This window comes from Bos indicus, chromosome 19 (assembly GCF_029378745.1).
Source record: "Bos indicus isolate NIAB-ARS_2022 breed Sahiwal x Tharparkar chromosome 19, NIAB-ARS_B.indTharparkar_mat_pri_1.0, whole genome shotgun sequence".
In the NCBI taxonomy this organism is placed as follows: domain Eukaryota; kingdom Metazoa; phylum Chordata; class Mammalia; order Artiodactyla; family Bovidae; genus Bos; species Bos indicus.
Genome location: NC_091778.1, coordinates 31,834,045 through 31,856,693, shown reverse-complemented (window position 1 = coordinate 31,856,693; position 22,649 = coordinate 31,834,045). Strand labels below are relative to the sequence as shown.

The 22,649-nt window shown below is 48.0% G+C and overlaps 1 protein-coding gene across 7 annotated transcripts in view; it reads right to left on the bottom strand.

The window, feature by feature from the left end:
* Positions 1 to 22,649, bottom strand: part of DNAH9 (dynein axonemal heavy chain 9) — a 285,075-nt gene that overhangs the window by 19,338 nt on the left and 243,088 nt on the right. For all 7 annotated transcript variants that reach the window (XM_070773102.1, XM_070773104.1, XM_070773101.1 and 4 more), the window contains 5 exons: positions 17,759 to 17,952; positions 16,755 to 16,903; positions 5,809 to 5,936; positions 2,790 to 3,017; positions 678 to 869 (listed from right to left, as the gene is read on the bottom strand). In XM_070773102.1, the coding sequence (XP_070629203.1) occupies positions 678 to 869; positions 2,790 to 3,017; positions 5,809 to 5,936; positions 16,755 to 16,903; positions 17,759 to 17,952 (891 nt within the window). The remainder of the gene's footprint in view (positions 1 to 677; positions 870 to 2,789; positions 3,018 to 5,808; positions 5,937 to 16,754; positions 16,904 to 17,758; positions 17,953 to 22,649) is intronic.

The window sequence follows — 22,649 nt, the reverse complement described above, 5'->3', positions numbered from 1 at the left end:
GGTGAAGGGATGGTGTGTTCTGTGGTGGACTTCCCAGGACCCTGGAGCCAGAGCCAGGGCATTGCTTCTGGGCCTGATTCACTGTCCCCAGAGAAAGAGGGAGAGGCCTTGCAGAGGCTGTTTGGTCTTCCCTAAACTGAAGAGCGTGGATCATCGGTGTCAGTGTCTCATAAAATGGAGCCATCAGGCGGGACAAAGGAGGCGAGGTGAAGGAAGAAGGAAGCATTTGGCTTCTTCAACTTCAGCAAGACCATGCTTAAGACGGTGCTTATGCGAGGAACTGTGTGCACCACCACAAGAAGGTCTCTGTCTTTGGTGAATTAAATTGGGAGCTTGTAGCATATGAGAGTGGGTCTCTTTCTGCCAATCACCACCCCCAGCAATGCTGGGAGTACACAAGGGGGCTGGGACAGACACCCATGGGACTGACTGACACCAAGTGTGAGTCACTGTTAATAGTTTGGTTTCCTGAGCTTTCTCACTACTCTCACCACACCCCTCTCCCTTCATGGTACTTCCTCCTCGGCCTCACGCTGCTCTTGGGGTTGACCCTGCAGTAAACCTGCACTTCCTCATGCCCCCTGGGGGGCTGTAGACCTGCGCCAGTGAGCACACCCCATCTCCCCATGCTGATGCCCCATCATCTTTCTCAGAGGCGCCCTCCCGACCTGCCGTACCTTGGGGTTGGCCTCCAGGAAGTTGTAGAGTACGTTCACAGAGATGGTGAGGTCCCCGGTGTTGAAGGGGTAGGAGCGATTCCACCCCTGGGGCCCAAACTTCCGTCTTTCTGCCACCACAGCGTGAAAGTAACAAAGCGCAAAGAGGATGCTCTTAAACTCCGTCTCCCGGGAACACATCTCCAGGGTGTCCTGGAAGGAGATGATGCCCAGCGTCAGAGCAGAGCAGCTGTGACGCGAGGCAGGCAGCGCGGGGGTGCGGAGACTTGGGTGGCAGCAGGACAGTGGGTTGCGCTGCAGACAGGCATGGAGTCAGGTTTGAGAGGACCTTGCCAAGGGGCTGGGCTTTAGTTTAGATTCAGCCTATAACAGAGCTTGTTTACAGTTGCAGTTTGCACACACGGACATGCTAACGACGTTCCCAAGTGTAGCCAACAGAGAAAAGGGTAGGGGGCCACAGAAGTGTTACATTTGTCCTGTTGACAGCACTCAGCACTGGGATGTGGGTGGGGACACCCACAGCATCATCTCTGACTCCCCTCCTTCCTGTCATGTTTCCTTGACCATCATGGAGTCTCAGTAGGTGTAATTACTGCCTGTGTGACTGACGACCCCACGGCTCATCTGCTGCGGGAACTGCTGAAGCAGAGGGCGGTGGGAATTGGAGCCACAAGACACAGAGGGGTGCCCTGCCCTTTACATCCTAACAGACACGTGGCTGCAGATGCAAGACCCCCGAGGGGCCTGGCTGCAGCGCAGAAGGCAGGGGAAATGGTCTGACTCATGAAGAGAGGATGAAAGATGGGAAGATGGAAGAAAAGCAAGAGAGAATCCAGAGGAAGTCGGTGGAACTGTTCTTAGATGTTAATGGGCATGGGGATGAGTGGGGAGGGAGAAACTTGCATTGTGAACGGCTGTTAGGACGCGAACCCTGGATTCTTTGGAAGGAAATGTGTCCTCTGAGTGAGCTCCTCTGTTAGGAAGGAGCAAGATGCTGCTGCTAGAGCCCGAGAGGCACTTACAAAGCTCACACAACTAGATTGGGTTCAGTCAGTCCTGGCATTTCTTCTAGGAGGTGGACCTTAGACTTTGCTTACAGCAATGAAGGGAAGCAGAGGAGACCGCAGAGATTAAGCTGCTGGTAGGTCTGATTTTTTCCCCAGTGAACCCGTGACACAGTTTCTCTCTCTGGTCCCTTGATTGGGCACACGCTTGCCATGAAGATATGGATGTGAAAGGTCAGAGATGGTACAGGAAACAAAGTCACTGCCTCGTGCAAACAGGAACTTATTATAATAATGATTTTTTGGACAGAGCTATTCTCTGCGGACGTGTAAGGAGCTTCCTTTGTTACCTCTGACACACGTGGAAAATCGAGTCCTGCTGAAAAAATGCCTTTAAGCACAAAGATGAGAAGCCACACTTGTGAAGCTAGTTGACAGTGGGTTCGCTCAAATGAAAGTCAGAATGAAATGATCATCTCCAAACAGCACAGCGGTCAGGGAAGAGGGAATGAAAAGACCCCAGTTCTGTGATTTGTCCCATAAACAGTGAAAATAAGGCTCTGGAGGAACAAAGCAAATCCTAGAGGGTATTAAGCGGGCCACTGTTTCCAAGCATTTGCAAATGCAGAATGGAGCAACTGACACTCTTGTGAGCAATGAAGAGACTCCTGAATCTGTCCCTGTTCCTCCAAATGACCTACTGCAGAGGCTGGTAAAGTCCCAAATGTCAACTGTTGTGTATCCTTCCACAGCAGAACCAGGACAAGCCAGCATCTCTTGAGATATACTTCCCAACTGCTCGATAACTAAGACTGGATGTTGAGCTTGCACGGTGTAAGCCCAAAGACAAGGGCCCCTGGGGAGGCTGACAAGATGATACTAAACCTACCGAGGCATAGTTCTATTATCTTAATAATTAGGAGCTATACCACTGAAGCAGCTGCCGCCCCTTCCCTGTCTCTGCTCAGGACCCTCAGGGCAGGCGAGCAGGGCATGCCCTGCCACTGACTCCTGCAAGAGAGTGTGTTTTCCTCCTGCCCGGGGTGGGGGTGGGGGGTCTGCTCTTTGCGAGGCGAGGTGTCCTGCTCCCCTCCCTCCAGGGCCCTACCTGAGTGAAGTTGTCCAGGGCCTTGTGCAGGTTGGCGTGCATGCCCGTGGGTGGCTCGCTGGTGATCTTGATGGCATTTTCCAGGAGGCCCTGGGGGATGATGTGGCTCCCAGGGGAGGGTGCGGGCTCCGCGCTCATGAAGACCCTGAACTCTGCGTGGCTGTTCTCACTATGCTCCTCCAGCTTCTTCTCCAGGGCGCCGAGCCACTTGGCCACCAGGTGGATATTCTGGTGGGAAGGAAGGAGCCCCCCGCCCCATGCAAACCTCTGCTTAAATGGTGATCAGGAAGGAGGATCAGGGTGGAGGGCGGTACCTGGCCTTTGCTTCAAACAAATCACATCCTAGCAAGACTCTTGGGGTTCTCAGTAATGAGGACCCCTTTTTCCTGCCATTCAAACTATCCTTCCATGTCCTAAGGATCTCAAGCTTGACCTTGAGGCTTCGGAATCCCCTTGTTTGGATGACTTGTTGAAACAAAGGTCCTTGGGCCCCACCTCAGAGTGGCTGATCCATGGAGGGGCCTGAGTGCTTACACTTCTAACAAGTCCTTAGGTGATGCTGCTGCTCCCGGTCTGGGGGGTCACACTTGAAGTGCCTCATGCATGATTACCCTCCAACTTCAGATCCCCACAGCCTGACACCCGGATTTTTTTGAACCTCTGACACTCAAATGTGGGGCCCGTGGACCAGTGATGTTACCATTACGTGGAAGCCAGTTAGAAATGCTGACTCAGACTTACTGAATTTGTGCATTTTAATAAGATCTTCCAGTGATTTGTCTGCATGTTCAGGCTTGAAAAGCATTCATTTAAACTTCTAGCTAGCTCTCCTTCCTCCTCCTCCCTCTCCAAATCATTCTGCTAATTGTTGTCAAACTTATCTTCCTAAAACACACTGGGACATTGCAGATCTCATAGAGGGAAGGTTCCTCGTCTATGCCCAAGCCCCTCCAGTCTTTGAGCCTGTCTCCTCCTCCCTGAGATTCCTATCTGTCAGTCTGTCTATGTGAAACGACATTAATTTCTTAGCACCACCTTGCAGCATGCACTTTTCACTCTAGCAAGGATAGTCACTTTGCTTCATTGCAATATGTTTCATTATGATGGACAGATAAAAGCTCCCTGATAAATATTTGAGGAAGGCTGCTTGCAGAACCTTAAATACACAGGTCAGCACAGGACACAGTGCTGAGGCCACAGCCATCTGGTCTACTTTCTCTTCTATGAAAAGAGAAATAACGGTAATACATGCCATACTTATTTCCCAGAGTTGCTGCAAATAACCAAAGGTAATGGATTTGAGAGGGCTTTGTATACTGTGAAATGCTATGCAGGAGTTAGGAGTGGATGCTAAGATGAAAATTTATTAGAGGAAAGAATTCCATTGTCATCACTCTATCGGAGCAGAGAGGTTGGTGGCTGACTAGAGAGCCGGGGCTCTGTGAGCCGGGCAGCACCGCCACTCCCCAGTGAGAAACTCTGCCGTTGCATCAGGAATCCCAGCTTCTGAGTTTGATCTTGGAGATCTCTCAGAAACCACATCGGGACAAGATGTGACAGTCCAGGGTAGCAGATAGGTACGGCTTGTTGTCTCTGGAGGGGGCTGGGTTCCTGAAGGTGTTAGTGCCCAGGGTGAAGTGAAGTGAAAAAGTTAGTCGCTCAGTTGTGTCCGACTCTTTGTGACCCCATGGACTGTAGCCTGCCAGGCTTCTCTGTCCATGGGGATTCTCCAGGCAAGAATACTGGAGTGGGTTGCCATGCCCTCCTCCAGTGAGTCTTCCTGACCCAGGGATCAAACCTGGGTCTCCTGCATTGCAGGTAAAGATGGATTCTTTACCAAAACCCAGTGGCCAGAACGGGGTCGCTTTGACAGATGAGCCTGAGACAGCTGGGGAGGTCACACCCTCCCATCACTGAGCTGATCCAGTGGGAGGAGGCAGAGACCCTGCTGTCATTCTCTTTCCTCCTTAAGGTCCCCCTGTTTCTGGAAAAGGAGTCCTAGGGAACAACAGGTCCTTCTGCTGCTAGGCTCAAACAAACAGTGGGATAATAAGGACCCAACAGCATGAAGTGTTCACTGAGTCATCAGGAGAGAGGAAGTTCTGGGTAATCAAAGTCAGATGGGAGGGGAGGGACTGGCTTTTCCATTTGATTCTTTCCTCCGTTGCTTTCTTCACTGATTCTTTTACCCAACAGGCTCTGGTTGAGTGTCTACTGTGTTCACGGTAGTGTGAAAGGAGGGAAAGTATTAGTCTCTCAGTCGTGTCTGACTCTTTGCGACCCCATGGACTGTAGCCCGCCAGGCTCCTATGTCCCTGGAAGTCTCCAGGCAAGAATACTGGAGTGGGTTACCATGCCCTCCTCCAGGGGATCTTCCCGACCCAGGGACTGAACTTGGGTCTCCTGCATTGCAAGCAGATTCTTTACCATCTGAGCCAGCATCTGAGGGAAGTAGTGTGCTGGGTGCCAAAGGTAGATGGGGATGTCTCTTTCCCTAAAAAAATGCAGTGGAGGACACAGGCATATATATGGTGGACTGTTCCTACAGAGCCGTGGATGCGCTCACAGAGGTGGCTACAGGGTGCTACGGGAGGAGAGAAGGTCTGCCGCTCGCTCTGCCACAGCCTCAGCATCCATGCAAGTTGCAAGAACAGGAATGAGGACAGGCCATGACAGAAGAAGGGCAGCCTTTACTTCCTATGTTTAGTGAACCTCAACAGTAGGTGTTCCAGACTCTAGATGCCAACATGAGCTCTCAATGAAGAGGCTGAGTTCTGGTTGCACATGTGGCATTCTAGTCATGAATGTGATGGAGAACATGGACCATGTGACCCAGAGGAAAGGCGGAACAGAAAAGGAAGGCATGGGAAAAGATCAGCAGCTGGAAAAGTCCAGCTGAAAGCCAGCATCCTGAGAAGATTAGGAAGTCAGGGGAGGAGGGTGTGGAAGGAAGGGTGGCCCCGGAGGTCCACACAGGGATGGGTCAAGAATGGGCCCCATCAGCGCAGAGTGGGTGTACCTGCAAAATAACCCAGTGGCCTTTCTTGGCAGCCAGGTCCAGCACAGCCTCAGCCACAACCTCCTGTCCTTGCCCCAAAGACACGTTGTGGAAGTTCCGGTTGTTGAAGGTATATCCGAGTTTTTTGCCTGAAAGGAGCATGGAGTGGTCATTAGCACCTCTCATGTCACTGAGTGTTCACCCCTACACAGCACCCCCATCGCCAGTGGCCAGGAGCCATACACCCCAACCTCATGCACAGACCCTTTTCCTTCCCAGGGTGGGGTTGCTACGTCTTCCAACTTTTTGTTCCCAAATAAAAAGCAGCACGCTTGTCGAGACAAAGCAACCTCTCCCCGCGCTCTTCACTGAATCCCTGCCAACTAAATACTGGCAGTTGCCATCTGCTTCTACAAGGCCACTGTAGCTCCTGACCTTCCAAACTCCCTGAAAGGAGTTCAGGGTGGAGATCAGGAATGGTATGCTCTGTGCTCTGGGAAAAACTGGCAGAACAGACGTTCACATAGTTAGATATTTTCAGGAGATTTTATGAGCCCGAATTCTTGAATCTCCTCATATCTGGAAAAGCACTGAAATCATTAATGGAGACATCACTCCTCGTGACCAGCATCCAGCCTTGGCCAACCGTGTGCTCGGCTGCATGTACAGCCTTCACTAAAACCATATAAGACACCGACCTCCTTCCCTCACCTCTTTGGAGCAGCTCCTCAGAGCTCTCTGCGAGGCTGTGTCCCAGGCTCTAGGCCTCACTGTGCCCCAAATGAAACTCAACTCACAACTCTCACATTGTACTATTTTTTTTTCAGTTAACACCCCCAAGAGTGGACAGACATGCCCCTCCATTTTGTGCAGCCTCCACTCCAAGACCAGGCATTGGGCCACTGTCGTAGAGTGAAAAGGCTCAGAGAGTTGCAAGTGTGTGGGTATGGCTGGGTCTAGCTTGCTTGATCCCCTGATATATATTAATAATAATGTGTATTTTCCCTGGACACCTACTGGGAGGTGTGGCCCCAAGAGGCAGGACTCAGGTGGTTTTAGCTTCCTGTACTTTACTCCATAGGAAGCTCCTCCTTGTTATTCCCACCACATAGAACATTTACTGTTGTCATCTTGCGTGGATTAGAGTGAAGAGAGGCATGCCAAGGAAGAACCTGGCTGTGTGGGTGTGAATGTTGTGCATCTCAGTGTTAGGATTGGTGTAAGGGAACAGCCACGTGAACACACATGTCACAACCATGTCACTGGCGCAAGGCGAATGCTCAAGAGTTGCTCTGCACCAAGCTGAGCTCCCTTGCTATACAGCAACTCCCCACTAGCTATCTATTTTGTACATGGTAGTATATATATGTCAGTGCTATGATGACCTGGAGGGGTGGGATGGGGGAGGTGAGGGAGGCTCAGGAGGGAGGAGATACATGTATTCTTATGGCTGATTCTCACTGTTGTACGGCAGAAACCAACACAGCATTGTAAAGCAATCATCCTCTGATTTTAAAAAAAGCAATGGAAAAATAAATAATAATTATGTAATGTGACAGAGGTGTTAGCTAATGCTGCGGTGATAATCATGTTGCAAAACATGGTGTACATCTGAAGCTTACACAATATTCTATGTCAATTATATCACAATTAAAAACATGAAGATCAATGAAAAAGAGTTGCTCTGCAAACCTGAGAAAGACTTCACACAAAGAAATAACCTTACTAAAGGACACCAATTCTGCCTGAATACTAGCTATTCACCAATCCAATAAAGTTTAGAGAAAGTATACAGTTTTCTTTAGACAAAGGATCACAAAAGTGTGCAATACCATGAAGGAGTTGTTGGGCAATTTTTCTCAGAAGGTAAGGAACATGAGAGAGAGGAGGAGAAATTAAAAAAAAAAAAAGAATAAAAGTCTGTATTTAAATTTAGTCTCAGGGGAACTAAAACTGAAGATGCAATTTGATATTTCTGCAAGAAATTTTAAAGAACACTGTCAATATTGGAAGCGTCTTTAAAGCACTAAAAAAAATATGGAATTTTATTAAACTGTATAGGACAAAGCCATATGATGACTTTTTGTACTGAGGAATGGTTATTACAGATTCAGCAGAGATGAACCCAAGAAACACCCTTATTAAACTCTACAAATCTTAGCTGGCAATGGATTTGATGTCAGCTTTAGAGCTGGGAATATAAACAGTGAATTCCACAGAAAATACTAGGATAAGGGTGCTGGACTGTTAGATAGCCTCGGTGACATTTCTGCTCACAAAAGAGCCTATTTCGTTTCTTTATTCACAAAGGATAAGGGGTAAAAAGGGCTTAGGTTTAGATTACTTTGAATACTGTGTGCTATGACTTCCAGCCCTCCCCTCCCCACTCCTCACCTTTGCCTCATCTTTCCCTTTCTGATCTTCCTTCCAGTGCACCTTATGGTGGGGTCACCACGAGCCAAGTCCCACTGAAAACCTCCTTGACCATCCTGGCAGCTGTGTTTCCTCCAACGCCAGTCTCTTTGAGGACATGACAACTTCTGTGTCCCTGTCCCTCGCTCCGTACAGCCCCAGGGCTGGGAGGAAGGTGAACATTTTTCTAGCCTTCTCTTAGAACTTGCAGACTATTTTTTCTCCACTCTTGTAGAAAAACCCTTTCTCTTCTAAAGCACATGCATCGGTTATATTACCTACTAACTTGTATGTTTTATGCCTTCTATCAACTTCCCAGAGAGAGTCACTTTTATTAAGGCTTTGGAACTTGGTTTAAAATCTTCCCTCTTTTCTTGCTTCATCATTAACTTGGTGAACTTTGCTGTCACTGTGGATGACTCGGTCGACACCCAGCCCCATGTTTCCTCGTCTTCAAAGAACTTCATTCCATTTCTGGTACCCACTTTCAGAGGCTGCACCAAGGACTTTATCATTAGGAATGATCCTGTGTCTCATATATTATTCTTTCATACTTATTCACAATGATAATGTCCTGCTCGTCAGATTGTTTAATCTTTTAAAAAAATTATTTTAAAATATTTATTTATTTGTTTGCTTTTAGCCGTGCTGGGTCTTTGTGGTGGTGTTCTGGCTTCTCACTGGGGTGGCTTTTCTTGTTGCAGAGCACAGGATCTAGGCATGCGGGCTCAGTAGTTGTGGCACGAGGGTAGTTGCTTAGTGGTTGCTCAGTAGTTGCTCCTCAGCATGTGGAAACCCAGACTAGGGATCAAGCCTGTGTCCCCTGCACTGGCAGGCGGATCCTTAACCAGTGGACCACCAGGGAGGCCCCAGACTGTTCAATTTATTACTCTCTGCTCCCTGCTCATATGATTCCACATTAATAAAACACCCAGTGTGTTGGCTCCTCTGTTTAACCTAACCTTCTTCTTTACCTCCCTGTTATTTTTAATATGGATCCAATAACCCTTCATTTGAACCATGATCTTATAAGACTCTTAAGTCTTGTCCATTCTACATCTGCATCACCCAACTTTTGTGAAACCGTAACCCTGGCCGGCTACAGTTCATGAGGTTTTAGAGAGTTGGACACGACTGAGCAATTGACGCTTTTGAACTATGGTGTTGGAGAAGACTCCTGAGAGTCCCTTGGACTGCAAGGAGATCAGACCAGGCAATATTAAAGGAAATCAGTCCTGTATACTCACTGGAAGGACTGATGCTGAAGCTGAAGCTCCAATATTTTGGCAACCTGATGTGAAGAACTGATTTCTTAGAAAAGATCCTGATTCTGGGAAAGATTGAAGGCAGGAGGAGAAGGGGATGACTGAGGATGAGATGGTTGGATGGTGTCACTGATTCGATGGACATTAGTTTGAGCAAGCTCCGGGAGTTGGTGATGGGCATGGAAGACTGGCATGCTACAGTCCATGGGGTCACAAAGAGCTGGACATGACTAGTGGACTGAACTGAACTGAGAGACTAAACACATACACACGCAATCCTGCACAAACCTGAGCATTAATACAAGAGAAAAGTAACACACCGGGTGAACTGGGGCCACGGCAGTTGACACTTCTCAATCTCAGGAGACCATTCGGTAATCTTTCCACATGTCCAGAAGTTGCTACACTGCCCACTCCCCTCTGCCTTTAAGCTTCCTAAGGGTGGTGAAGGGGGATTTCCCTGGCAGTCCAGTGGTTAAGACTCCACGCTTCCACTGTAGCAGCTGAGGGTTCAATCCCTGGTTGGGGAATTAAGATCCTGCATGTTGCATTGTGTGGCAAAGTAAATAAATAAATACATGTAAAAAAAAAGAAAGTTTTTTTTTTTAAAGAATTTAAAAATAAATAAATAAACTTCTAATGGAGCCCCCCACTTCTTATGCTCAGCACTTGGCTCCACTCTCTACTGCAAGATCTGCCATCTGGTAGAACACCTTCTATTACTGCCGTTGTATTTGACACTGCCCACATCCCTGTTCCATTCCCGTCCATAGCCCCCCCAATGGAAGAGATGCCCCCCACTCCCCTAGTATAAGAACAGAGAGAGGACTGCCTTTCCACACAGAAACAACACTCTGCTGATCTTGAAGCTGCTCTGTAGAGACTGGACATGCTCCAACCTGGCCAACTTCAACTGGTGCTTAAGAAAAAGAGAACGGCGTCGGGAGCAGCGAAAAAGAGACTGTAATCAAAGTGTTGATAATCTAGCTGCAAAGGCACTGAATTGAAAACCATTTCTTTGAACGCCCCTAGTAGCAGGCTGACAAAAATCTAAATGAGCCCGTTGTTCTGACCAGCACATTGGAAAGAGAAAGAGGAGGCAGTGGAAGACCAAGGTGGTAGATAAATGGAGATGTCAGGATTCATCGTGTCAGTGCCAGATAACTGGACAAAGGAGGACGGAGACCAGGCAACATCATGTACGAGTCAAGTGAAAGAAGGACCAGAGACGATGCCTTGTGAGGGTGGAAAGGGGAGGGCCCGGGCGGACGCTGTGCTGTGAAAGAACGCGAGGAAAGGGTGTAAAGGAAAAGCAAACTGAGCTGCCTCAAAGAACAGGAGCATCATCATTGTCATCAGAGTGCCGTATGATGCTAATGTAGTCTTAGTGTTTCAAAGCCTTTTCACACCTGAGATTTCATGTTTATCCTCACAGCAACCCTAGGGGGAACGTAATAGGGGTGATGGGAAACAATGCATGATTGCTTTTAGATGAACCAAAAGCAAAAACAATGGTGCCAATAAGCAAGTGTGGCTCGTTCAGGAAGAAGGTGATGAGAAGAGAGAGGAGGGACTTCCCTGGCAGTCCAGTGGTTAAGACTCCGTGCTCCCACTGCAGGGGGCTTGGGTTCCACCCCCAGTCAGGGAACCAAGATCTTGCACTGTGCACGGTGTGGCCAAAATAGATAGAATGAAGAGACATGATGAGAAAACAGAGACAGGAGGGTAAAAGTAAACGAGTGTTAAAGGACTGATCTGTGAAGGCAAGAAGGAATGCGGTGTGAGTGAGTGGTGGCAGGTTCATGTTAAAACAGAGGCCAAGGAAAGTGGATGGAATTTCCTCTTCCTCCTCCTCCTCTATTAAGGATGGAAAATCCTGGAGGAGACACAAATGTCAGAAAAGCACAGATTCTTTGTTTTTAATTTATTTAATTAAACATTTTTATTTTCTATTGGAGCATAGTTGGTTTACAATGTTGTGTCAGTTTCAGGTGTACAGCAAAGCGATTCAGTTATACATATATCTTTTATTTTTCAGATTCTCAGAAAAGCACACATTCTTAATCGAGTGTCAACAGATGAGCTTTGGAAGCTTAGAGAACTCCCAAGATCATACAGAGAATTTTGTTTGCCTGTGGGTTCATGCATTTTGGGAGAAGGGCTGGAGTGAGAATGGGGGAAATAAAATCTCTCATCTGACTTTCAGGGTGTTAAAACCTAGCCCAATGTTAAGAACTGCCATGGGGCTTCCCTGGTGGCTCAGTGGTAAAGAAAGAATCTACCTGCCAATACAGGAGACACGGGTTCAATCCCTGATCTGGAAAGATCTCACATGCTGCAGGGACAGCTAAGCCCATGTGTCACAACTACGAGCGCTGTGCTCGAGAGCCTTCGAGCCGCAACTACTGAAGCCCACACCCCCTAGAGCCGACATTCTGCAACAAGAGAAGCCCCGCAATGAGAAGCCCCGCTAGAGAGTAGCCCCTGCTTGTCACAACTAAAGAAAAGCCATGAAGACCCACCACAGCCAAATAAATAAATAATAACTGCCACGATGAAACAAAGGGTTAGAGACATGGAGGAGTTAAGAGCATGGATCACACACTCAAAGGCAGGGAAGGATCCCAGGCTTTCTAAGAGGCTACGTAGAGTAAAGCAGTGGATGGTATGATGCACAGATTCTGCCCAACTGCAGATGGTGAGCTTCCTTTATAAGCAGGGGCCTGGCAGACACAGGGGAAAGTGTTTGAGTCAGTCATGTGGATTCTAAACCTGAGAATAGGAGTCCATCAGACAAAATGATTAGACCCAAGATGGGGAGTGCATGACGAACCCAGAGTGTATGTTCTAAATGGGTGCATGAGAAAACAAGTCAAGCCATCCAGAAAGTGGCACAGGTGCGTAGGTAATTGCTAGCTGATGAGCGGCAATATTGCCTCTGCTAAGGAAATGTGCGTTAAGATTAAACCAAGGGCAGGGTTGAGATGATATATTCAGAGACAAATAACCAATATGGTTCAGGGACGGGTCAGCTTGCCTGGAATGACAGAAAGCTTCAATCTACATGATGAAATAGTTGGAGGTCACTTGGCAAAGAACAGAAGGAAATTGCTCATAAACAGGGTATATGAAAGCTTCCAGAAAGGAAAACATTGACTAAAAATGAGGAGGCTCGATTTGTTAATATGAAAGGAATAAAACCCCCACAGGACAGAAGAATACAGAACTCTATCAAAAAAAAACTGAAAGTCAGGAACAACTTAGCAATAACAACAGTTCTTTTATGTGCATTCATTTGTTTGCTAATTCATTCGACTGATATTTACTGAGCCCCGCTCTGTGCTACTTAGACTTTAAGACACAGATAAAATCCTAAGCAAGATGTTGTGTTCCTTGATCTCCAGGGTCTTAGTGAAAAGTAGGTAGGCAAATGTAAGTTAAAATGATAGAAGAAAGGTTTAATTAGAATTGTATCGGGATTTCCTTGGTGGTCCAGTGGTTAAGAATCCACCTGCCAATGCAGGTGACTTGGGTTCGATCCCTGGTCCAGGAACTAACAGCCTCCATGCAGGGCAACTAAGCCTGTGCACCCTAGAGCCTGTGCTCTGCAAGAAGAGAAGCCACTGCCGCGAGAAGCCCACAGTCCACTACTAGGGAGTAGCCCCTGCTCGCTGCCACTTGAGAACGCCCGCACACAGCAATGCAGGGCCCACACGCCGCAGCAAAGGCCCAGCACAGCCAAACAAATACATAACACACATTCAAAAGGGCTGCATTAAACACTCTGAAGCAAATACATGTGTAAGGGAGACCCAGACAGTCTTGCAGGGAGAAGTTCAGGAGAAGATGATCCACGAAGGACGGGCAGGCACTGGACCAAAGAACCGGGGAGAAGTATTTCAGATAAAAGGGATGGATCGTGAAAATGCCCTGGGCCGGGAGAGCTCATGAGGTGATGGCCCTAAGAGAGCCATGTGGCTGGAGTATTAGTGTGCGTTTGGGGAAAGTTAAGATCTGAGGCTGAGGGCTTCCCTGGTGGCTCAGTGGTAAAGAATCCACCTGCCAATGCAGGAGATGTGGGCTCAATTCATGGGTTGGGAAGATGCCCTGGAGAAGGAAATGGCAATCCACTTCAGTATTCTTGCCTGGGAAATCCCATGGACAGAGATGCCTGGTGGGCTACAGTCTATGGGTCAAAAGAAGAGTTGGACATGACTGAGCAATTAAACGGAGAAGGCAATGGCACCCCACTCCAGTACTTTTGCCTAGAAAATCCCATGGACAGAGGAGCCTGGTAGGCTGCAGTCCATGGGGTCGCTAGAGTCGGACACAACTGAGCGACTTCACTTTCACTTTTCACTTTCATGCATTGGAGAAGGAAATGGCAACCCACTCCAGTGTTCTTGCCTGGAGAATCCCAGGGACGGGAAGCCTGGTAGGCTGCCATCTATGGGTCACACAGAGTTGGACATGACTGAAGCGACTTAGCAGCAGCAGCAGCAGAGCAATTAAACAACGACAAAAGATCCAAGGCTGGACAGAAAGACTGGGGCTTGCAGGTCACAGAGACCATGTGAGTGGTATTGGATCTTACCTTTAGAACAGTGGGGAGCCACTAGAGAGGTTTTAGTAGAAGTGCATTATAATCCGATCTGAGAATTAGGAAGATGAGTTTGGCTGTGAGTGGCAAAAGAATGCAGGTGGAGGAGGAGAAGAGGGATGTTAATAGGCTCTTGGGATAGTCCAGGAGATAGTTTGGTGACTCAGAGGAGGGAGGCACAATGAAACAATTAAACCCATCTGAAACACATTCAGGAGGTAGAATCAGTAGGACCAAGCGTGATGGGTGGGAGGAGGTGTCCAGGGTGACCGATTCTCAGGTTTCTAACACGAGCAACTTGGTGAATCGTGGTGACAGTTACAAAAAAATGACAGAGCAAGATTTCCAGAGGAAAGAGAAGTATGGCTCTCCCACATGAAAAAACAGCAGGCTGAGTGCTGAGCAGGTGAGTGAAAAAGGCCTGCACCTCACTCAGCTCATAAATGTCACAACATAAGGTAGAGAGAGGACTTGAGAGTTTCCAGGGAATAAAAACAGGTCACCAACAAAGAAACAAGGGCAGGGGACTTCCCTGTGGTCCAGTGGCTAAGACACCAAGCTTCCAATGCAGGAGACGTGCGTTCAATCCCTGGTCAGGGAACTAAGATCCCATATGCCATGTGGCCAAAAATTAAATACTTAGAAAAAAAGAAACAAGGGAAGAATAACACCTTACTAGCATATGGTCTCATAGGAATAAAACTGAGTTCTAGAGGACAATCGAGCATTGTGGACACATTCTGAGTCAAAAATCATTTTGGACCTAGCAGAACTCATCAAATGAGTATGTGGGCCAAAATGAAGTCTTTTTAGTTACCCAAAGATTCAGAAATTTTACTTCCCATGATTTTTTCCTGATGACCTATGCTAGCAAAATTAGGATGAAGCCAATTGATTGTCAGTAACGGGAGCTAAGTTCTTATTTTTCATATCACAGGATAAGTAGATAGTGAAACTTGATAAATTCAGAAGGAGTGATGTAAATCACTAACAGGAAATAGAGAAGAAATTATCAGAAGGAATAAGTTCAGAAACAGGCAAAAGCCCAAGGTCTGGGAAAGGACACTGGGTGTGGGGAGGGCTGGACTGAGAACTGTTGCTTTTCCAAGTTCTTTGTTATCAGTATTTAAAAAATACGTTACTTGAACTTCTGGGAGATTACAAAAACATACATTAAGTTAGTGAACAAGATGATTCTCTCCCTTAAACAGGTATCTACTCTTCGGAGCCAAACACCAGGTATATGGTACATGTTCCTGTCATTGTTGCTGTTGTTTAGTCTCCTAAGTCATGTCACACTCTTCTTGCGACTCCATGGACTGCAGCCCTCCAGGTTCTTCTGTCCATGGGATTGCCCAGGCAAGAATACTGGAGTGGGCTGCCATTTCCTTCTCCAGGTAATCTTCCTGACCCAGGGATTGAATCCATGTCTCCTACATTGGTAGGTGGATTCTTTACCACTGAGCCACCAGGAAAGCCTATTCCTTTCATTACATATGGAATAACAGGTTGCTTGTGGAGGTGTAGTACTCGGTCTGTATTCTTACCTATAAAGACTGGACTCTATAAAAACCCATCAAGTCTTGATTTAACTCGGCAACATGCTGCAATTTTGTTAGTTTAATTGTTTTGATTAGTCATTTATTTGTCACGCTTTCATTTACTTACTGAGTACCTATCATATGAGAAGAACTAGGAACTTGAATACTATGCTGAAAAGGACATTTATCCCCAGGGAGCTCTCATTCTCACATAAAGACACCATAGTCATTGGACGATTACAGTGTGACATACAGATAGAAGGGTGTTCTAAGAGTACATGGGGGGTGGGATACCAAGCACCCTGGAAGTCCAGTAGGGCTTCCTGGAGGTGGTGACAATGAAATGGGTATTTAAAGGATGAGTAAAAGGTAGCCTGGTGAAGGGAGGCCAGAGGAGAAACAGACTATTCAGGAGAATGGAATGGCTTCTGTGTTGAGTGAGAAAGAGGGCAGTAGGGAAATACAGGCAGAATAAGGAGCTCCCAAAGATGTCCATGTCCTAAGTCCCGGAACTGGTGAATAGATGTGACTTTACGGCGAAAGAGACTCTACAGATGTGATTAAGGACCTCCAGATGGGGAGATGACCCTGGGTTGTCTGAGTGGGCCTGATTGTAGGTGTCCTTATGAGGGAATGAGGTAGACAGTAAGCCCCATTTATGATTCCTGACCTCCAGAACTGTAAAATAATAGTGTTACCTTAAGCCTCTAAGTTTGTGATCATTTGCTACAGAAGAAACAGGAAACGATTAATGGAAACTAGGCTGGAGAGACAGGGAGAGACTGGAGCGTGAAGCTCCCTATAAGTCAAGTTAAGGAGTTTGGACTTTATCGTGAACGCAATAGGAGCTGTGAAAGGATTGTACCTGTATTTCAGAATCACTGCTCCAACTACAAGCAGGGGAATGGCTGGCAGGGAGGGTGGTGAGACAAAGTCTCCTCATGAATCTGCTACCTTATACCCCAGAACAGTCCTCCAGTTGGTGGTGACCCCCTGGGGTCGGTTCAGTAATGACCCAGATCTCTGTATGCTTAGCAAATATCAAGCATTGCAAAATGAGCCTTGAATCAGGAAAACGGAAGCTGACAGAGGCAGAGCAACAGTGCATGGGGCCGGTGCAACCTTGGCTCCACGGTGCGGTTTGCATACCTTGACTTTCCACATCCTTCAGTGGGTCCACCCCTGGAGACAGGATGAAGAACATGGGAGTGGCTGGTCCTGATTCTTCAAAAGAGGCTGCAAAGTCCAGTGCTCTTCCCACCACATACTTGCTTCCTAACTTCTCCTCAATAAAATCTCTGCCAGGGGACAAAAAAAAAGGTCTATGGGTGTACATCGGTCACAGAATGATAACATATGAGCAACAGAGGTCTGTGGAAGTGGAAAGATGCACTCAGGGTCACGGCTTGGAGCTGGAGCAACACCAACACTGCTCACTAAGTCGACACTCACAACCCACGTTGCTAGCTGTGCACCCGCTCACCTAGATCAGGGCTCCTTCTGGATCCCCATCCATCCAGGCCACCGCTGACTCCTCTATGGAACCTAGAGGTCCTGTTACATCACCACCGCCCATCAGAAGACTGCCAGGAGCAGCGTCCTCAGAAAGCAGCTAAACCCTGCACACGTTAGATCCCTGAGCTCTTCCACGCCTGTGTGTGTATGTTTAGTTGCTCAGTTGTGTCCGACTCTTTGCAGCCCTGTAGCACGCCAGGCTTCTCTCTCCATGGGATTTTTTTTCAGGCAAGAATACTGGAGTGTGTTACCATTCCTTTCCACCAGCGCATCTTCTCAACCCAGGGATCGAAGTCGCATCTCCTGCACTAGCAGGAAGATTCTTTACCACTGAGATGTCAATGAGCACCTCTTCCCAAACGGGTCATTTAGATTTTACGGCAATACTGCAATATATTGTCAATACATGTTGCTGACAATACATGTGTTGACAATACATGTGTTTAAGAACACAGAGCAATGGGCCTTGTGGGATTCTGGACGTTGGCACAAAGGCTTCTGTCATGATAAACTTGTGGCTTTGGGCTCAGCCCTGCTGGCCTGGCCACACTCGCCCTGCCTTCCCTGCTGCCCCTGGCCTACTCACCACCCCTGGCCTCCTCACCACCCCTGGCCTCCCTGTGGCCACCCATCCCTACCGCAGGGCATAGGTCATCCGGTCCGGCCGCAGGACTCTTATCATGCAGAGGCGCTGCAGGGCTGTCTTGTGCTTCCACTCCTGGGGGAATTTTTCCTTCTCAGGACATTCTGATTCCACGAACTTCTTCCAGCTTTTGGTGGATCCCTCAATGTCCCGATCCAGATTACAGAATTCTTCCATTGATGAAAGTGCCTGGAAAAGGTCAGGGAACCTGGCTCTGGATGCAGTTTCTCCTGAAAGCTGTCATTTGCACCGTCGCTGGGGGTAGGGGAGCAGGATGGTCTTATAGACACAATTCTGTCTCATCTCTCCTCCTTTTCTGGAGTCTCGAATCTTCCCCCCAGCACAAGGGAGAGGAAGGATTTTGATCAACTCACCTCCATCAAAAGCCCCAGGGATATGTAAGGTTTAGCAAACAAAGCATTTGGGAAGTAATCAGCAGTGGGACTGAGAGCACCTCCCAGGGGGTACCGCATGGGAAGAGGGACAAGAGGCTGCTGTGAGTTTTCTGATCACAGCTCTGGTACTGAAGTCTCTGACACCTCCCTTTCAATCCCATTCTCATGCTGCCAGCAACACCTGTCAATTCCATCCCTCAAGATGTCTCTAGGATCTAGGATCATTAACTTTGTGTTAATGCCAACTCTACTCTAAAATTTCCACGTGTCTCTTGCTTTCATAAGGGTTAAGTCCAAATACATGAATCAAATCTCTTCCTTTAGGGCTTCCCTCCAATCCATCCAGTTAACCACCCAGCCCACGTCCTTCCCCCTCTGTCCACCCACATTTGACTTAACCCTGGAAATGTGCCAGGCGCTCTCCCAGATTGATGTCTGGTTCACACTTCTTGCATCACGGGAGCAGTCCTCTCCTCCACAAATTCTACTCCTTTCCTTTCTTGTGTTGGGCATAATTATTTATCAAGGTTCTACAAGTTGTTAAAAAGTGTTAGTCACTCAGTCATGTCTGACTCTTTGAGACCCCATGGACAGAGGAGCCTGGTGGGTTACAGGCAAGAATACTGGAGTGGGTTGCCATTCCCTTCTCTAGGGGATCTTCCTGACCCAGGGATTGAACCTGGGTCTCCTGCTTTGCAGGCAGATTCTGTACTGTCTGAGCCACTAGGGAAGCCTTTACCAATTGCTAACAAATTGCTCAAGTCCAGTCCCAAGTCAGCCACTCACACCCATCTTCTCTAACCTGGAACACACAGCCCTCCACTCCCCTTTGTGGACCACTCAGGACTACTCACAGAGTCGATACATTTTATAAAGACTGACTCATTTTACGGATGTGTGACTGCTGGTCACTTTTAAGCCTTATCTCTCCCTCTTCCTCTCTGTTCCACCAGGCAACCTGGTAGGTAGTCTGGGTGCTCCTTCCTTTGTGTAAAGGGAAGTTGTATCATGCAAGCCTTTGCCCCACTCCCAACAACCACAAAAAGCCCAAGACACCACCTTTCTTGGTTCTCCCAAGCCATTTTCACGCTACTTAGGAACTCCCCTACTCTGCCCAGAAAGTCTCATTATATGAGCAACAAAGTCTTTTCATGCCTTCTGGGTATGCACGAGGCATCGTCAGTCTGGACATGGGAGCTGCATTTTGGGTGGGGCTCCATCCTGTTTCTTCAGAGTGCCCAGGTGAACCTCACTGACTCAGTCGCCTACCTGCAACCTTTGCACATCACTCAACTCTGCCTGTGGGTTCCATCTCTCCAATGAGATGAAAAGCTACACTGGGTCCAGGGCACCTACCACAGTGCTGTGAACTTTAAGGAACCCACTCATTCTCATTATGTGAAGTCTTTCATCCATTCTTTGGTATTTATGAGATGTCTGCTACATGCCAAGTACTTGGGAATACAAAGGCGATTATACACGTACCTTCAAGGTGCTTACAATCCTAAGCTAAACAGAGATGAGGGAGGGCTTAGTAGGGATGTAGAATTCTGTTGGGCAAAGAGAGAGGTGGAGAGAAGGGAAGAGCATTTCATGGGGAAGGATCCACGGAGCCCATGTCTGAAGCAGGGAGGGTATGGCAGAGGCCACGTGACTGCAGTGGAGGGGTGACAGGCGACAAGGGGAAGGTCAGGCTGGAGAAGGACACATACACTCGAGCTGGGCTTGCCCAGGCTCTTCTCCTGAGTGGACGAACATGTGTCCTGTCTAAAGTGCCCTATCACCTGGGCTCTGTGGCTTCCCAACTTCACTCTGATCACTCAGAGCAGGGGGCGCACCTGTGGTGCTGAGACATGACCTGGACTGGAGTGGGGTGGCAGGGGAGAGGGGGCGTGGGGAGTGGAGGGGGAGGAGGAGCATGGTGCGTGGTAGAGGAGGGGCGGTTTGGGGGGTAGTGGGGGAGGGGGTAGTGTGGGGGATGGACGGGGGAGCAGGGAGTGGAGTGTATGATGATGGTCGAGGCACCAGAAGACGAGAGCTCTGGTCCCAGTGCCACTTCTTACGAGCCTCTTTTGACTCAGAGCCTGTTCTTAAACCTTTGTGGGCTTTGATTTTCTCATTTGGAAAATGAGGCCATGTAATCATCGTCTGCCTAGCTCATGCTCTAATGTACCTATGGGTGCTCAGAAGACTGTAAAGACCCTCTTTGTGCTTTTTGGGGGCTCCTATGTTATCAGATTGCAGTTGCTGGTCTGCTTGTCTGTGACTCCCACAAGACTGAGAGTTCCCTGTTGGGCAAGAACATTCTGAGCCATCTCTGTAGCCTCAGGCTTTGCAGGCTGCCTGGCACTTAGGAAGCGCTGCATTAAAAAAGTTGGACATCTGGGCGGCTGTTGGGAGGGCCCTTGGCAGGCTGAGCAAAGCTGCAGATGTGGTGCTTAGCTCTGTCTGTGCCGAGGACCAAACTTCCGTCCTCCTTCAGGCGGCCACTTTCCCCCCTCTTCCCAGCTTGTGTCCCCATTAACCCTCCTGCAGGCCCATTACCCTCCTCTGGAGTCACCACAAAACTGAGGACATTACAGGGTGATCAGGGCTCCCAGCTGGCGTGGCTGGGTCTGAAACACGCTTTCCTGAAGCTCTGGGTTGAACACAATTGCAATGTTTAATCTTCCAAATGAGGGAAAGGGATTTCTAGCCTTCTAATAAGCTAAATGGAAATGACTAATTAACCTAATTACGTTGGACTGGGTACCAAAGTACAACTGTGCTAAATTGGCATCTGGAAAGGAGGGGCCTTTTCAGAGGCTTACAAAGCTGGGTGGCGTGAATGAGGTCTTCTGATGGAGATGATAACATTATCATCTGTTACCTGGAAGTTCAGCTTTGGATGAGACCTTGAAACTCCTTACAGAAGTTACTGATAAAAGCAGTATTTGATTACAGATTTCATTCATCACCTGTTTATTAGGCCTTCTGGGGAATCAAGGAAATGCATCTTCCTCATCAGATAGGATGCTTAAAAATTATTTGTTTAATCATGTCCTATTCAATTCTACTTCTTTTGTTTCTTTGGGCTAAAATCCAACTGAACACTTAAAAAGAGCATCCGTCAGAGGCTGCACAGGGCATTGTGCGTCACCAGCCCGCATCCTGCACTGGGCTGGATCTGGAAGGGGCTGGACGCGGTGCCTCCCGTAACAAAACTTGGAGAGAGAGAGAGAAAGAGAGAAAGCTTCACTCGTTTGCAGAAGCCTTTGAACAGCCAGATGAGCTTAGCTCGCAAAACAAAACTGAAAAGCAAAGTGAAGAAAAGCAAAGCAGACCAGACAAAAGAGGAATGGGAGTAAATTGCAGAGGCTTTTGAGGGGAGGGATGTACGATGAACACAGTGTGGAGTGCTCTCGAATCAGTTATTCTTTGTGGCTTGTGCTGCAGAAGGCTTTGTGGGATTACAAAGGAAAAGGCAACTGGACTGGACTCAGCTGGGCAACTCACAGGTCCTCAAAGGTTTTCCTTCGATGGACAATTCTATTGGGCACAACCCATGTCAACCACAGCATATACACACCTTGCTGTTGTTTAGTCACTAAGCCATGTCTGACTCTTGTGGTCCCGGGGATTGTAGCCTGCCAGGCTCCTCTGTCCATGGCATTTCCCAGGCAAGAATACTGGAGTGAGTTGACATTTCCTTCTCTAGGGGATCTTTCCAACCCACGTATCCTGCATTGGCGGTAGGTTCTTTACCACTGAGCCACCAGGGAAGCCCATATATACCTGAGAGCTGGGTAATTAATAATCATAATTGCATTAAGGTGAATTGTGTCCCCTAAAAAGATAGGTTGAAAACCTAACCTCTCAGATTTGTGAATGTGACCTCATCCAGTAAAGATGAGGTCAGGAGGGTGGCCAATATGACTGACATTCTTATGAGAAGAGAAGAGATGCAAAGACACAGAGGGAAGATGGCCATGTACGGACCGTAGAGATGGAGGCAGAGACTGGAACTGTCCTGCCACAAACCAAGGAATGCCTGGGGCTCCCAGAAGCTGGAAGAGGCAAAGAAGGATGCTCTCCTTGAGCCTTTGGAGGGAGCAGGACCTGTCAACGCCTTAATTTCAGATGCCTAACCTCCAGAACTCTGGGGGAATAAACGTCTGTGTTTTTAAGCCACCCAGCTTATGGCACTTTGTTATGGATGTTCTAAGAAACACATACAATAACGATAATCAGCTTCCAGTCACTGAACATCTATGTGTGTCACATAACAGATAAGAAAACAAAGATAACCTGTCAGAGGTCACAAGCTCAAACCTGAAACTGAACCCAGGAACGCCTGACTTCAGAGCCTGCATCAGCTGGTCTACCTCCATTATTGGCCCAGCTCAGCAAATGAGCGTATTCAGAACTGCTCTCCAGAATTCATTTCCCATAAGGGCGTCAGACTCCGAGCCGTTATTTTCGAGCTCCGTGACCTGTACTTCCAACAAGGAC